This window comes from Bos taurus, chromosome 10 (assembly GCF_002263795.3).
Source record: "Bos taurus isolate L1 Dominette 01449 registration number 42190680 breed Hereford chromosome 10, ARS-UCD2.0, whole genome shotgun sequence".
Lineage (NCBI taxonomy): Eukaryota > Metazoa > Chordata > Mammalia > Artiodactyla > Bovidae > Bos > Bos taurus.
Window position 1 is genome coordinate 70,670,046 of NC_037337.1, and position 17,218 is coordinate 70,687,263.

The 17,218-nt window shown below is 40.3% G+C and overlaps 2 protein-coding genes across 5 annotated transcripts in view; one reads left to right on the forward strand and one right to left on the reverse strand.

Annotated features, from left to right (window-relative positions):
• TOMM20L (translocase of outer mitochondrial membrane 20 like) lies at positions 1-13,412 on the forward strand. Of its 2 annotated transcripts, none has more exons than XR_009496223.1 (5): positions 1-1,102; positions 1,274-1,352; positions 8,755-8,836; positions 12,177-12,319; positions 13,239-13,412. XR_009496223.1 is itself a non-coding variant. In XM_015473215.3 (5 exons), the coding sequence occupies exons 1-5, from the start codon at positions 829-831 to the stop codon at positions 13,290-13,292; spliced, it is 597 nt and encodes a 198-aa protein (XP_015328701.2). In that variant the 5' UTR covers positions 508-828; the 3' UTR covers positions 13,293-13,412. The 2 variants fall into 2 exon arrangements, 1 of the variants encoding a protein (XP_015328701.2); XM_015473215.3 differs by having other exon boundaries at positions 508-1,102; positions 1,274-1,317.
• TIMM9 (translocase of inner mitochondrial membrane 9) overlaps positions 13,205-17,218 on the reverse strand; it is a 16,411-nt gene continuing 12,397 nt past the window's right edge. For 2 of the 3 annotated variants that reach the window (XM_010809344.4, XM_010809343.4), the window contains 3 exons: positions 16,471-16,534; positions 16,033-16,128; positions 13,205-13,865 (listed from right to left, as the gene is read on the reverse strand). In XM_010809344.4, the coding sequence (XP_010807646.1) occupies positions 13,731-13,865; positions 16,033-16,128; positions 16,471-16,509 (270 nt within the window). In that variant the 5' untranslated portion in view covers positions 16,510-16,534 and the 3' untranslated portion in view covers positions 13,205-13,730. The remainder of the gene's footprint in view (positions 13,866-16,032; positions 16,129-16,470; positions 16,535-17,218) is intronic. The other variant, NM_001046254.1, reaches the window with a different exon arrangement.

The window sequence follows — 17,218 nt, forward strand, 5'->3', positions numbered from 1 at the left end:
TTCTCTCTGGTTTAGTGTAAAAATCAAAACTTGTATTTGGAATGAAGTCTTAGCTCCTTTTTGCTATGTCTTCTGAATAAGGCAAGTATTAGAAAAGCATCTAGGCTAGTTAAGTGGCATGGATTTCTCAGAGTTGATTCTGCTCTGGAACCTTTTGCTGTCAGGTCCGGCCCAGACCAGCAAATTACTAAGTTTCACACGGTAAAGAATCTGCCTGCAATGGCGGGAGACCCAGATTCCTGGGTGGGGAAGATCCCTTGGAGAAGGGAATGGCTACCCACTCCAGTATTCTTGCCTGGAGAATCCCATGGACAGAGAAGCCTGACGGGCCACAGTCCATGGGGTCACAAAGAGTTGGACATGACTGAGCAACTTTCACAAGCTTTTTCTAGGCTAAACTTATTCTTGTTGTTGCTGTTACTATTATTATTACCTCAACAGGCTTCTTTGCTCCTGCTGTTTAGCTAAGGTGGTTGGGTACTTTAGACTGCTGGGTTCCTTCGGTGACAAAGCAGACGCGGTTGGGGAGCACGGACTAGTGTCCAGGTGTTCGGTGGGCAGTACTCTGAACTAAGAGATGACCAGAGTTATGGCTCAAATTTGCAGTTTAGGGAACAGAGACCAAAGGAGGGTCAGTTCCCTCAGATAACCAGATTCCCGCATACTATGGTTTGCCTTGGATGGGTGTCTGAGCTGAGATAGTGGGGCGCGTTTGGGTAAAGGGTTCAGAATTTGGAGTGCGACCGACCTGGATTGGAACAGAGCTCCACTACTCCGTACTGTGAGAATCCCACAAGCGTCCCCTCAGACCCTCCATGTTCTTCGTCGATGCGCTGCTCCTCCCGCCCGCGGCCCAGTGCACAGGAAGCCCCGAGGCCGGCATGGGCGCCGCGCCGACGCTCCCTGCCGGCTGGCCGGCTCCCCGCGCTCGCTGGCCCGCGCCCAACGCTCGGTTCGTGGGACGCCCGCGGCCGGATGCCCTGCGTCCGCACGGTCCTCGGCCTCCTGGCGGCCTGTGGCGCCATCGCCTTCCTTGGCTACTGCATCTACTTCGACCGGAGCCGGCGTGGCGACCCCGCGTTCAAGCGCCGCCTGAGGGAAAGTGAGTGAGACGGCGGCGGAGGCGCGACGGGCCGGGCTGAGCGGGCGGCGGTGGGGCTGACCGGGCCCCCGGGGCGAGGCCGGGCCGCGGGGGCCGCCGCCTAGGGGCCCGCGGGGCGCACGCAGGCATCTGGAGGGCTCACGACCAGCACGTGCCACGTTGTGTTTGCAGAAAGAAGAGCCCAGCAGCGAAAGGCTGAGGGACGGGGCGCCCAGGTGAAGTGTTTTAGCGACGCTGAGGTGGCGTTACAGTGAGTAACTTCCCGCCGGTGCAGGTAGCGGCTCGGCCTTAGGGTCCCTGGCGGTTTCCTGAGCAGCCGTTTCCATTGCCTCGATGCCTGCCCGCACCCCGCTTCCGCTCGGGCAATATTTAGCTTTTATTGTCCGACATCGGGAGGAAGGAAGGAAGGAAGAACCATCTGGGGTCGTGAAAAGGCAGTAATAACGTGGTAGGAAAAGGCACTAATTTTAGTTTATAAAAAAGAAGAAAGAGGAGCCTTTGCCCTTCCTTAGCCGCGTGCGTGCGCAGTCGCTCGGTCCTGAGCCACACCAGACACTTAAAAAGAGACCCAGGTTTGCCTGGCCCGGTACGGTGCTGTACCGCCCATTCCTGTTCTACGGGGCCTTTCTTCTAGCTCAGAGACAGGATGTATCCTCTTTTTCTCCAAAATTGAATTTGATCAGTCGTTTTGAAGGATAATCACAATTATCTTGGTGATTGGTCCAACTTAACCAACTCACTTCATTTCTCAAACAGAGCGTTCTTGGGCTGTTCTGTGAAATTTTCATTCGGTTGATGCTCGTTTGAGCGCTTCGCATTTGAGTCGATGCCCACTGGAGGCATTGTTCTAAGTGTGGCAGAGGTTAGCAATGGCGAAAGAACATGCCCCATGTAACAGGAGCACAGGGGATTCCCTGGTGCTGCTGCTGCTGCTGCCAAGTCTCTTAAGTCGTGTCCGACTCTGTGCGACCCCATAGACGGCAGCCCACCAGGCTCCTCTGTCCCTGGCAGTCTCTAGGCAAGAATACTGGAGTGGTTGCCATTTCCTTCTCCAATGCATGCATGCATGCTAAGTCGCTTCAGTCGTGTCCGACTCTGTGCGACCCCATGGACAGCAGCCCTACAGGCTCCTCTGTCCACGGGATTTTCCAGGCAGGAATACTGGGGTGGGTTGCCATTTCCTTCTCCCATTCCCTGGTGACTCAATAGTAAAGAATCCGCCTGGCAATGCAGGAGACCCGGGTTCAATCCCTGGGTGGGGGAAGATCCTCTGGAGAAAGAAATAGCAACCCACTCCAGTATTCTTGCCTGGAGAACCCCGTGGACAGAGGAGCCTGGCAGGCTACAGTTGCAAGAGTCCGACGTGAATTAGCAGCTAAACAACAACATCAGGAGCACGGAAGAGGCAAAGGATCACTTTCAGGGCCAGGTTATCATGGAGGTGTTCTGATTACCTATTGCTACTTTCACCTTAGAGCTTAAAACTTTATCTTATTTTACTCCTGAATCTTCAGTTTGAGTCGGGCAGGGTGGGGATATCACATTTTTGCTCCACGGACTTCCCCAGTGGCTCAGACGGTAAAGCGTCTGCCTACAATGAGGGAGACCTGGGTTCCATCCCTGGGTCAAGAAGATCCCCTGGAGAAGGAAATAGCAACCCACTCCAGTATTCTTGCCCGGAAAATCCCATGGATGGAGGAACCTGGTAGGCTACAGTCCATGGGGTCGCAAAGAGTCAGACACAACTGAGTGACTTCACTTTCACTTTTCACTTTCATGCATTGGAGAAGGAAATGACAACTCACTCCAGTGTTCTTGCCTGGAGAATCCCAGGGATGGGGGAGCCTGGTGGGCACCAAGTCAGACACGACTGAAGTGACTTAGCAGACTTAGCAGCCCCAGGGCTACCTGCTGAGTCATCTGAAGGCTTACTCCCTCACATATTGGGCAGTTATGCTGGCTGGCCACTTAGTTGGGACTGTTGCACAGAACAGCTACACAAGTCTTCTCCTTGTGGCATGGTCTTCCTCACAGTATGGTGGAAGGGTCGTACTGGGTAAGCAAGTTTGTAATATATTTGTGTGTGTCTGTGTGGGTGTTGATACACACAATTGACCCTTGAACAGCAAGCAGTTGGGGCAGCAACACTTCTCTCTGTCAAAAATATGAATACAACTTTATAGTTGGCCCTCTGTATTGGTGGTTCCAAATCTGAGGATTCAACCAACAGCAGATTTTGTAGCACAGTAGCACTGTTTATTGAAAAAAAAAACACACACATATAAGTGGACCTGGCAGTTAAAACCCATGTTGTTCAAGGGTCAGTTGTATATATGTATTTATTTATACATATATTTGAGAGAAAACATGGAGCCTGCCAGGTGGTGCCAGTTCTGCCTCATTGAGACCCACTCAGTTTTGAAAGGAGAGGAAATGGACTCCAGCTCTTGTTAGAGGAGGCTAGGTTTTGGAAGTGCAAGCAGCTCTGGGAATATTGCTGTGGCTGTTTTTGGAACATGCAGTTCTTCACAGAAGACTTTGGGGGTGGCAGATCCTTCTACTCAGTAAATGTTTGACAAAGAAAGGAGTCACAGTTGGGGATGGTGGGAGGTGAGGTTGGAGAGCTAATTAAGGGCCCTGCATCTGGGAAGGCTTTGAAGACCTGAAGTTAAGAAATTCAGATTCAGTGGGGGGAATTATTGAAGATTTCTGAGCAGGAATTGTTTTTAAAATAAGGGGAGGAAAAAACCTTTTTACGTTAGATCAGGCAGGAGTGTGCTAGATGGATTGAAGAAAAGGAAAGTTATTGCAGCAGTTCAGGTAAGAGGTAATCAAAGTCTTGAACTGTAGTGGTGTCAGTGGCAATTGGTGATGAGAGATGTAAGATAAACTTTCCAGAAAGAATAGGTAGTTCATGCTCGCTGATGAAAGGGTAGTAGAGAGCAGGAGACACAGATTTCTAGGGATTCAAGATGGAGTCTCATAGAGAAAAAAGGTACAGTTGACAAAGAAAGTAGGAGAGGGGATATTCAAGGCTGGGCATGAGAGAGGAGATGCTTTCCCTGGGGCAGAGCCTGGGTCAATTCCACGTCCCTCTCCTTTCACTGCCCTTATAAATGGTTGAAGTTAGTGTTTGTTGGTGTGATTATTTGATAAATTCTTTCTGTTTATTAGAATCAACTCCACCAGGGCAGACCTTGTCTGTGTTTTTACTCTCCATTTTCTCCCCAGTGCCTAGAACAATGTCCAGTATATTGTAGGCACCCAACAAATATTTGTTGAATATTGTTGTTTATTGTTCAGTCACTCAGTCGTGTCCGACTCTTTGCGACCCCATGGACTGCAGCATGCCAGGCCTTCCTGTCCATCACCAACTCCAGGAGTTTACTCAAACTCATGTCCATCAAGTCAGTGATGCCATCCAACCATCTCATCCTCTGCCGTCCCCTTCTCTTCCCACCCTCAATCTTTCCCAGCATCAGGGTCTTTTCAAATGAGTCAGCTCTTTGCATCAGGTGGCCAAAGTATTGGAGTTTCAGCTTCAACATCAGTCCTTCCAATGAACACTCAGGACTGATCTCCTTTAGGATGGACTGGTTAGATCTCCTTGTAGTCCAAGGGACTCTCAAGAGTCTTCTCCAACACCACAGTTCAAAGGCATCAATTCTTCGGCATCAGCTTTCTTTATAGTCCAACTCTCATGTCAATATATGACTACTGGAAAAACCATAGCCTTGACTAGATGGACCTTTGTTAGCCAAGTAATGTCTCTGTTTTTTAATATGCTGCCTAGGTTGGTCATAACTTTTCTTCCAAGTAATAAGCATCTTTTAATTTCATGGCTGCAGTCACCATCTGCAGTGATTTTGGAGCCCCCAAAAATAAAGTCTGCCACTGTTTCCCATCTATTTGCCATGAAGTGATGGGACCGGATGCCATGATTATTGTAGGCAGAGAGAAACAGCTTGTGCAGAGGCACAGACCTTGAAATTGGAATATTTAAAGTATGTGGCCAAAGAGATAGCTGAGTGGTAGTTTGGTGTCTTATTGTGGAAGTCTTTGATGCCAAATTTAAAAGTTTTGAAATTTTTTTATTGTGGTGGATAACCAGTGATGGTGACTTTATTTCAGGAAGTGGATGTAATTATTTCTTTTTGAAGTATGGGGTGGAGAAGGGAAGGCAAAGACAGGAAAATCAGTGGCAGTCCAGGAGGGAAATGATAAAGATCTGTTTATGTCAAATGAGGAAGAGGCAGAAGCAGGATTTTTCAAATGTTCTTTTATATAATCCTCATAACAACTCTGTTCTTCTAGTTTTATAGATGAATAAACTAAGGCACAGAAAGATGTCTCTTCCTACTTACAGGATCTCTGTGCTTCGTCACCCCAGCCCTTTTTGTTTCCCACAGCATGGTCTGTGATTCATCTGCATTAGATTTACCTGGGGCATTTGTTAAAACAGATTATTTGACCCAAGCACCAGCCATTGTGATTTAGGAGGTCAGAGATAGCCCAGTGGTTATGCCAGCAGTAATTCTCAGGCTTCAGAATTTAAGAGTCATCTGAGGAGCTCATCAAAAATCCAGATTCCTGAGCTCTACTCAGAGAAATTGATTTGGTAGGTCTAGGTGGAGCCCAAGAAAACTGCAGTTTTAATAGCTCCTTAGGCCCATCCTTTGTGAAACACTGATCTCAGATTCTGCATAATCCCTCATCCCCCTGGAAGCTCCTTCTCTTCTCACTAAGTGAACTCAGATTTCTAGACCTGGGGCTCCAGATTTTGCCTGCCTGCCAGACTCTGTAGTCTTCAATGTTCTGTAGGCACCTCTGCTTTGTGTGTTCAGAAGTAAATTCATCATCTCATCCCTTGCCAGTGTTCCTTTTCCTGTTTCCCTGTGATACTGATTTTGCTCTCTGTTGTGACCCCGCTCAAATATCAACCTCACCTTCTACAGTCAATCCCCAGTTCTTATTTTTCTGTTTTGTGTCTCATACTCTGGGCTTCCCCAGTGGCTTAGCAGTAAAGATGGGGGTTCCATCCCTTGGTTGGGAAGATTCCCCTGGAGAAGTAAATGGCAACCCACTCCAGTATTCTTGTCTGGGAAATCCCATGGACAGAGGAGCCTGGCGGGCTACAGTCCATGGGGTTACAAGAGTTGGACATGACTCAGCCACTAAACCACCCACAACCATCTCATACTCTTTTCCCTTTCTGTTTCCCTTGCTCCTTCACTACTTCAGGCTTTTATTACCTTTTACCCAGAATATTATAATAACTTCCTAACTTGTCTTACTACCTCTTATGCTGTCAGAGTAAATCCTTCTAATCTGCAGCTCTGTAATGTAGCTCCCTACTCTGCAGATGAAAGATGAACCCACTTAGCTTCGCACCATGGACCTGGCATCTTGGGTGCCTTCTATATAGATAGCCTTCTTTTCCTAGGAATTAGACATAATATATGGAAAGCTTTCAGTCCATAGCTGGGCTTCAGTAACTGGTATTTATCATTGTTGCTTCATTCACCATATTATAATCCAGCTATGTAAGATCACTTGAGATTTTCCCTGCAATTTTGTGTCAATTGTACTCTTTTTTTTTTTTTTTTTAAATTAGACCACTCAGTCAGGATTTCTTCTTTAAAAAATTTATTTAGTTTTTTTGGCTGCACTGGGTCTTTGTTACTGCATGTGGGCTTTCTCTGGTTGCCGGGAGCAGAGAGCTACTCTTCGCTGCAGTGTGAGGGCTTCTCTTTGTGGTGGCTTCTCTCACTGCAGAGCGCAGGCTCTAGGCATGCAGGCTTCCGTAGTTGTGGCGCACAGGCCTGGTTGCCCCGCAGGATGTGGAATCTTCTTGGACCAGGGATTGAACCTGTGTCCCCTGCATTGACAGGCGAATTCTTAACCACTGGACCACCAGGGAAGCCCACTTGTACTCTTTCTTCATCAGACTTTCACTGAGCTTCTTCCACATCTCAAATGCCATCTTTTCTGAGGAACTTTCCCTGGTCTCCCAACCAAATGGAATGTGTTAATATTTTGAGGCTCAGAAGACACTGGACTTTGTTGTTGATGTGTTACTGATCTCAGGCATACTTATCTTTTCTCTTGGTTAGACTCTGGGCTCTGTGGGGATGGGCACAGGAGTCTAGATCTGCTTCCCTCTCCAGCTCTCCTAGAGTGTCCTGCTCTTGTTCACTAAATATCTCTTGAATGAAACTTGTGATTGTCACCAATCCAAGTTCGATGCATGATACTGGATGCTTGGGGCTGGTGCACTGGGACGACCCAGAGGGATGGTACGGGGAGGGAGGAGGTGGGGGGTTCAGGATGGGGAACACGTGTATACCTGTGGCGGATTCATGTTGATGTATGGCAAAACCAATACAATATTGTAAAGTAATTAACCTTCAATTAAAATAAATTTATATTAAAAAAAAACAAAAAAAAAGAAACGTGATTGTGCTGATGACATGATCATCAGCATGTCTGCTGATAAAAGCTTAAAATATGATCTCATCTGCTGGTTCATCCTATTTAAAAAAGATAATTCTTGGGGAAAACAAACACAAAAACCCTCCGGATATAAAAGACTGAAGCTGAAGTGACTGTGGAGTGGATACTTTGAGCATGGTTTGCCCACTTTAGCTTTAAAGACAGCTCTTAGCTTAGTACAGTGATGACCCTGTCCTGTGAACCTGGTCACTTTCTTGAAACAGGCTGTAGCAAACCATAGCATCCTTCTGAATATCACCAACTGCCCTGTCAACCCCCACCATGCCCTTTGCTAAATCAACAAGCAGTGTTAATACTCTAAGCAAGAAAATAGGTTTGCAACATACAAAGAAAGCTACCTTTGTTAGAGTTGGTTACAGTGGATTTCTCCTATGTGTACTTAGCAAGCTGGGTAAAATATGAAGTTGTTACAAGTATCTTAACCAAACTTGAATATGCCATGTTTTTCTTTTTTTTTTTTTAGGAGGGTGGGGTTCAACTTTTTTACAATTATAACCAGAGCTAAATTAAGAAATTACCCTAGTCTACTGACTTTATTTCTCAGAGTTGTTAGATCTAAAAGACAATATAACTCATGAAAATATATGGAAAAGTACAAAAGCTGATGTAAAATGGTAATCAGGATGTCAAAGAATTAGGGTAGCTGAAGAATAAAACTGGCTGGGCTGCAGACTGGCAGACAGTGGCTGTGCTGGTTGAACAAGGTGCCATCTAGGAAGGCCATTAAATGTACATGGTGACAAATCACAGCCACCATCTGCCATGTTTTTTTGCTTTTTTTTTTTAGTTGCCTGAAATTATAACTCCATTTTAAGAAATTGTTTTAAATATAAAGAGCAACTGCATTTGTCATATTCTGTGTTTAGAGACTAGATTCAAGATGTGCTTTTAAAATAAAAGTTAGCCTGCCAGGCTCCTCTGTTCATCAGATTTCCCAGGCAAGAATACTGGAGTGGGTTGCCATTTCCTTCTCCAGGCGATCTTCTGAACCCAGGGGTCGAACCCAAGTCTTCTGCATCAGGCAGGCATTGGCAGCTGGATTCCTCACTGCTGAGCCACGAGAGAAGCCCTCAGTTTTGGCTAGTAACCATATACCTTACATTCGTTACTTATTGTTAAATATTCTGTGACTCTTTTAGTTGTGGGATCCAGCAAAAAATGAAAAATTACAAGAATTTTTTCTGCAAGAGGTACGAATGGGAGAACTTTGGTTATCCAGAGGTAAGAATGTAAACATACTTTTGTAAGCAGTTATTTATGATAACTGATGTTTGAGAAATATTTATGGATTGGTATTTTTATGTCAAAAAACTTCACCTAGCTAGATGTGTTTCAGTTAGAGAAACTATCCCAGCATTTTCACTTCATTGCTGTCCAGCTCCACTCTGTTAGAGTTTGTATTTAAGTTCATGTTGCAGTCTTGGGAAGTAGGCAGAAAGAAGCAAAGCCAAATACAAGAACACCTTATTTACTGTCAGATAAAATGCTAAGTAAGTGAGTTTTCCAAATGATTAAATGTTGTATGAATCAAAATGTAAAAAAAAAAAAAAATTAACTTCTTTATAAAAATTTTCCTGCCTAAGCATATTCTTAATAAAATACTTACTTACTTTGATGATAAAATTATTGAGTGATCATTCAGTATAATGATACCTGTGGGGGTACCCTGCACTTGACTTGAGAAACTTCACAATGTTGTCAGGGAAAATGATGGTAGATAATATTTTATAAACATTGTATATAGTAATATCTTTATTGTGGTGTTTAACACTAGAAAGAAAAATTGTTTTGAGGCTTCTTATGTAAAGCATAAATGATATTGTATGCATGAGCACCACACCCATTTATGTCTTTTTTTCATGTGCTGCAAATTCCCATGCATATCACAGTGCCTACAGCTATTTCTGCTTCTCTTTTTTGTCATTTTTGGAGACTTTTTTTTCTCTCTGCATTTAGAGGGTAACATCCTCCAGGATTTATAAAAGCAAAAAGTAAGTCAAAATCCTGGAAAACTCATAGCAATATCCACGAATATTTTTTAATGCAGTGTTTTAAATGTTTTAATCCGATGGCTTAAATGTTTTAAGAAATGAAAAAGCCATTCAAAGGCATTGCGTATTAATCATCATAATTTGAAATTTCAGTACTTTTATTCAGTATAAATGTTAGTGACAAAATGAATAGTTAGAGCTGACTTAAACGACGTAAATAGGAGCTATTGTATACAAGATGATGAAACATAAAATTTAAGGGCTTTCATTTCCAAGGGCCTCTTTCAAGGTTCTGGGAAGATTCCTGCCAATATTGTATTCTTAATTTCATATTCTTTTTCTTAAAAGGGGCCCCAGATTACATAAACTAAGGGCCACACAAATCTGCATGAAGCCCTGCTGCTGCTGCTGCTGCTAAGTCACTTCAGTCGTGTCCGACTCCGTGTGACCCCATAGACAGCAGCCCACCAGGCTCCCCTGTCCCTGGGTATACTCCTTTGTTATAGAGGCAATTAAAATACAAAGAACCTTTCACCTTTAACATTTTTTGAATTAGGACAGTATAAATATGGGTAGGAAAATGATGAATTATAAATCAAAAGAAAAAGAATTTTATTATATTTTTATTTATCTTTAAGAGCTATCATGTAATATAGAAGTGAATATTACAAATATTGAGATGATGACAAAAATTGCAAACTTGAGTTTTTAAATTTTTCTCTCCAGGATAACATTATTTCCGTGAGCCCCTAAAATAATTAGCACTTTTAGGGTTATATACTTCTACTTTATTTCTAAAATTCTCATTGGTTGCTTATTCTTTAAATTCCCACCAAACCCAAAACCAATTAAATAAGAATCTCTGGGGTAGGACCCAGGTATCAGAATTTTTTTTTTATTGAAGTATCATTGGTTTACAATGTTGTGTTACTTTCAAGTGTACAGCACAGTGGTTCAGTTATACATATATTCTTTTTCAGATTTTTTTCTTATAGGATCTTGAGTACAGTTCCCTATAGTTCCCTTGTTGGTTACCTATTTCGTATTCAGCAGTGTGTATAAATTTGTCTCTCCCCATTGGTTACCATAACTTTTTCTGTTTGAGTCTATTTGTTGTGTAAATAAGTTCATTTGTGTCATTTTTTGGATTCCATGTTAGTGATATGACAGTGTATTTATCTTTCTGTCTGGCTTACTTCACTTAGTATGATAATCTCTGGGTCCATCCATGTCACTGAAAATGACATTATTTTGTTCTTTTTTATGGCTGAGTAGTATTCCGTTGTTTATATGTACCACATCTTATTTATCATTTACCTGTCGATGGACATTTAGGTTGCTTCCATGTCTTGGTAAATAATGCTGTAGTGAACAATGGGTGCATGTATCTTTTCAAATTATGGTCTTCTCCAGATGTAATATACAAGTTATTATTCTTTAAACTCCCCTAGGTTATTACAACACACTGGTTGAGAAACACTGTTCTAATGCAGTAATTTTTCAGCCAATTTTCTGTAATGTCTTCTCCAGTCACTTCTGCCACCACTGCCAACCCAGTTTTCACTACTTTGCTGTCAGGTAGTTCTGTAGCCGTCTCAGTTGTTTTTATGTCTATGTAACCAGAGGGACCACAGAGCCAAAAATTTTAATAGAAATCTCTGATTAGCTAATTTGATTGGATTGTTGGTTGACCTAATTAACCAAACTGACTAGTTTTGGAGCTATGTTAGCTCCATCGACTTGAGAGCAGCCTTACCGCTTTTTCTTTCTTTAAAGGGTTTGATACAAAGTCTTTGTTTCCTACTTAGTTATGTTAAATATGTCAAAATTTCAACTTTTGCTATTCCAAAACATGTGAAGGAGGGGCAGCGCACTGTAGTCTCAAGGTTCAGAAAATTAGGTGCTATTACTAATTCTGGCATTAATTAGCTTTGAAACCTTAAATTATTTCACTGATCTTTGCCTGATTTTCCTAAAACGAGGTAGTAAGATTAAGTGATTACATGTTTTAACTTAAAGTCCTATCATTAATGTCCACTCTTCACAAATTTTCATTCTTATTTTATAGCCAGTCATTCTAAAACTCATCTGTCTTCCCCTAGATACATAATTCATGGTTACACTAAATCGTGTTTCAGCTCTTTAATAATACAGTCTATTTTAGAAAAGTCTCATTTAGCTAGGATATCAAGATGTCTCATCTGTAATGTTTCATCAACCACATAGGTAAAAATAACTCATATCACTGACAGACACCAGTCTTTTTAAAATGAACTCAATATTCCCTCTTGCATACCCAAATTGCAGAACATGAACATTTTCAATTCAAGAGTGCACTTTTAAATGGTAATTTGGGTCAGAAAGTTATTCACACTGCAGCCTGATCACAGTGAATCTAATAGGCAGCTCAACATTTCCCTGTTTATATTATTTATTCTTTTTGAGATTTGTTCATAGTCTTTAGTTTGATATGCTTTTGTAGTTTTAATGCTTGGTGCTTTCTTGATAATTTGTAGAATATATGTTTGAGGAACTTTAAAATCCTGCTCTAAACTTATCAATCTATTCAGGAGAGCATCGAATGGGGGTTGAACATCTCAGCAATGCCCTTTTGGTGTGTGGGCAACCACAGGAACTTCTGAAAGTTTTCAAACACACACTTCCTCCCAAGGTATTTGAGATGCTATTGCACAAAATTCCCCTTATTTGCCAGGTAAGCACATATTTATCTTTGTTAAATGAACACTGTAAATAACCATGTTGGGCTTGATTAGACAAAAATAGCAAAGTATGTGTGTGAATGACCCTAAGTTTTAAATGAGTAACATCTCTGAATTTTTGTTTGCTTTTCTTAAGATGAAACAAATTTCTTCTTTCATGTTCCTTTGACTATGATGGATTGTATATTTTGTTGAGTATTATACACGTTTCAACATTTCAACTTTAAAGTTAACATTGTTTATTTTTGTACTTTCTGTTATTGACTGACCGCAGTGTCAACAGAGGCCTATAAGTGGTATTCTTAGATAAATGACCTAATGGCCTATAGAATGAGCATAGAAAACTGTAAATTATCGAAGCAGAATAATACTTCTACTTTTCAATATGACAAAACACAGAAATCACTTTGGTAAATTTAAACATATAGGCTAGTTAGTATTCTCTTAATTAGAAGTTTATATTCATAAGTGGACTGATGCCTATTAAAAAATTGGCTTATGAATGAATTTCATTTGATAACAAACTGCTTGCTGTGTGTACTTATACGTCAATCAGAATTTCCTGCAAATGCTTGGAATTGTTTAGCTCTAAGGTGCTACTTTAGTTTACTTTTTATTACAATTGATCACATGCAGTAGTTGAGAATATACTGTATACTGTTGGTCTGACTTGGAATCATTCATGGTGGATTCTCAGCTTTTAAACAAAATACAAAGCAACAGTCTCCACTAAAGCACAATAATCAACTCTTAAGCATTCCCAAGCTAGTGTCAAATGGAATGTTTCCTCAAGATATATGAAAATGTAGCTAGGATAAGAATGTGTAGTGCCCACTGTGACACAAGAAAGGAGAAAAGAAAAGGATCATGCATTAAAATGATTAGCAAGTAACTATTTTATGTATTTACCAGCAATTTGAGGCAGACATGAATGAACAGGAATACTTGGAGGATGATCGTGATTGAAAAACACTTCAACGTATCCACAGTCCAGTCAGAATGCTATGGAATTATATAGTTTAAACAACTGCTCGGTGACATTTCCATTTATTTTACTTATAGTAATAGAATTTCTTCTATCTCATACATGATATTTTGCTTTAAAATTAACAGTCACAATTGAAGAAACAATGGTTTATTTTTCTAATCAAGTGACCAAGCTGCTGAATCTTAAGGCCTCAACAAGTGTTGCATCTTATTATTTTCATTGAACAATAAGACCTTCTATTTTGATTATTCCTGTATATAACAATTTTGTTTCTCCAGTTGTTTCCATTTGCCAGTCATGACAGATGGTTTAACATGGTGGCTACTGCTTTCAGAGGATTCTATCAGGTGAATCCTCATTTCCAGTGCAATAGCTGTTGGCAATCTTTCATCAAAAGTCCATCTGTTAGGACTTCTCTATCGTGGCTGGCCAAGGAGTCCTGCTTTGGCAGCCAGGGCTTCATTCTGCTGAATGTGATATTCCTGAAATCTCATAGATATTCGTTGAGTCATTTTTAAATACTTCTGTAAGCAATGTTCTGAACAGGTAGTCTAGAAATAAAAAGACCCAAGAGGCAACACAAAAATATTAATTAAAAATATTGCACATATTCTAAAAGAATAAACAGTGGGTACTTTTCTTTCTTCAAATATGTTTGAGAATTAAACGGTATCAATAAGTCACAAGTGATCATAGCTTTCAACTGTTAATACCTTCATATATTTATAAAAATTAGTACATACTGAATGCTCACCAGTTTGTAGGTACTAAAAACAATGGTAATTCCCTGCCTTCTGGACTAGATTTTCTGTAGGTATGTTTCAGTAGTAAGGCAAATTCCACATTCCCATCTGTTACTCTGATTGTCAGAATGTAGGTCCAGTAGCAGGTTGTTCCTTTTTAATGAGAAAGTCCATTCTCAATGTTGCTATTATTATTATAATAATTTTGGCCATGTTGTGCGGCTTGTGGGATCTTCGTTCCCTGACCGGGATTGAACCCAGGCTGTCAGCAGTGAAAGCACAGAGCCCTAACCACTGGACTGCCAGGGAATTCCCCATTCTTAATTTTCAACTTTTTACTTTTTAATAAGACTATTTTACTTAGCATCTCTCAAACTTTGTCATTTATTTAACAAACACTTATTGGATTGCTGTTTATATTAATATGTTAAGTTCTTGGCATTAAAATTTATCAGCATCTTCCACTGGAGGAAGTTTGTGTCACTTTTAGCAAATACATAAATGTTTTGAAGAGATTATTAAAAGTTAAGATTTGGAACTGGGATTTCAGAGTCCATCTATGCAATATGAGCCACCAGATTCAAGCTCTGCTTTTTCCAAAATTAACCTGAGTTCTCAGAGTCAGATAGGAGAGCTGTGTCAAGTTTCTCTAGCCTGGGCATCTTGACTAAAATCTAATTATTAAGAATCTTTGGGGAACACATGTACACCCATGGCTGATTCATGTCAATGTATGGCAAAAACTACTACAATATTGTAAAGTAATTAGCCTCCAATTAAAAAAAAAAAAGAATCTTTGCTGTGGAACAATATTCAGGAAGTCCCAGGCATCTTCTCTTTAAAAAGTCTGCCATAGTTCAGAGTGGCTGTGATACTAAATTTGGTATCATTCAACTCAATGCCACAGAGTCCTTGGCTGTTTAAGTTCCTTTGAGTAAAGGAACATATAAAAGATAGCCTAAATTCACTAACACATGAAAAGATGCTCAACATTGCTCATTATTAGAGAAATGCAAATCAAAACTGCAAAGAGATAATTACCTCACACCGGTCAGAACGGCCATCATCAAAAAATTTACAAACAATAAATGCTGGAGAAGGTGTAGAGAAAAGGGAATGCTTTTGCACTGTTGGTGGGAATGTAAATTGATACAGCCACTATGGAAGACCATACGGAGATTCCTTAAAAAACTAGGAATAAAACCAGCATATGACCCAGCAATCCCACTCCTAGGCATATACAGTGAGGAAACCAAAACTGAAAAAGACACATGTATCCCATTGTTCGTTGCAACACTATTTACAATAGCTAGAACATGGAAGCAACCTAGGTGTCCATCGAGAGATGAATGGATAAAGAAACTGTGGTATATATACACAACGGAATATTACTCAACCATAAAAAAGAACACGTTTAAGTCAGTTCTGATGAGGTGAATGAACCAAGAACCTATTATAGAGTGAAGTGAGTCAGAAAGAAAAGATAAATACCATATTCTAATGCATATATATGGAATCTAGAAAAATGGTACTGAAGAATTTATTTACAGGGCAGCAATGGAGAAACAGACATAGAGAATAGACTTATGGACATGGGGAGAGGGGAGGAGAGGGTGAGATGTATGGAAAGAGTAACATGGAAACTTACATTACCATATGTAAAATAGACAGCCAACAGGAATTTACTGTATGGCTCAGGAAACTCAAACAGGGGCTCTGTATCAATCTAGAGAGGTGGGATGGGGTGGGAGATGGGAGGGAGGTTCAAAAGGGAGGGGATATATGTATACTTATGGCTGATTCATGTTGAGGTTTGACAGAAAACAACAAAATTCTATAAAGCAATTATCCTTCAATAAAAAAAGATAGCCTAAATTCATATAATAACTAGGAACAAGGAAAATGTTGAGGGGCATCCCATTTATATTGTTTATGATGACCTTAGAGAATTTTTAGTGAGCAACAGTTTTCATACCTCTTCAGGTTTTACTTCTCTTGTTGTGAAGTCTTTAACACAGTCCAAAAAGCAGGTTTCTGTAAGTTTATTGTAGGTTCCAAGAAATTCCTTAAACTACAAACAAATCAGAAGGTTCTTTAATAACAGGTTTTTAAAACAAATGTTTTAAATACTGATGTATCTAGGCAAAATATCCTGTAATACTTGAAAGGTTCTTTTACTACCTTCAATAGGTATAATATGATCTACAAAATATAGTCAGATTTTCTAGTTGAATAATTATCTTTTCCTGGATTATCTGAATTATTATTCAAACTATCTGAAAAATTTGCTTCATATAATTTAACATCCATCTGTGGAAATGAAATATAAATATTTTGTGCTGACTGACATGGTTGTATCCACTAATGCCTTTAAGTTTTGCAAAATCCCTTTTCCTTAATTATATTACCTTACCTGTTTTATCTGATCAGATTCTGGTATTTGTGCAGCCATATTCTTTTGGTACGTTATTAGTCACCTGATTTAAAAGTAAAAAGTTTTGTCAGTCTGTATACAAATGTTTTTAGGCTAACTGAAGGTAATAAAAACAAGAATAGATTATGAAATAGAATTGAAACAAGTCTACTTGAAATTACTGTTCAAATTTTATAGATTTCTAACTGATTATATAATTATATGCCATGCCTCCCAACTTCCCAGGTCATTAATAAGAACCTTATAGTTTAGAATTTAATTTTTTAATGTTAGCTAGCTATAAGACCCAAAATCCCTATCTATCTAAATCTCCAATTTTAAGACAGTTTGCTCTGTTACTTTGCAAAGCCATGTGTTAAAGCCCCATTCATAGTAGAGTTTTATAGGAAAGAAATCTCTGGTGTCTCTCTATAAGTACTTAAGTTAACTGTTCCACTGGTTGCTAACACAGCTTAGACCTATGCTATTAAAGATCCTTTTTACAAACACCATCTACTTAAGACCTACCAGAAACTTCTGAATATATGACACTTGTGATCTAACTTGGGGGCAACAGAGAAGTGAAGATAAGGAAGTCAAAGAGCCTTTCTGAATTACTGGAATTTTCACATATCCTAAATGGAGGACACAGGCTCAGTTAATTCTGACACAGGAATGTGTCACATTACTTATTCTATCCTGGCTAGTTCTAGAACAGATGAAATATATAAAAGATTTGTATAAAACA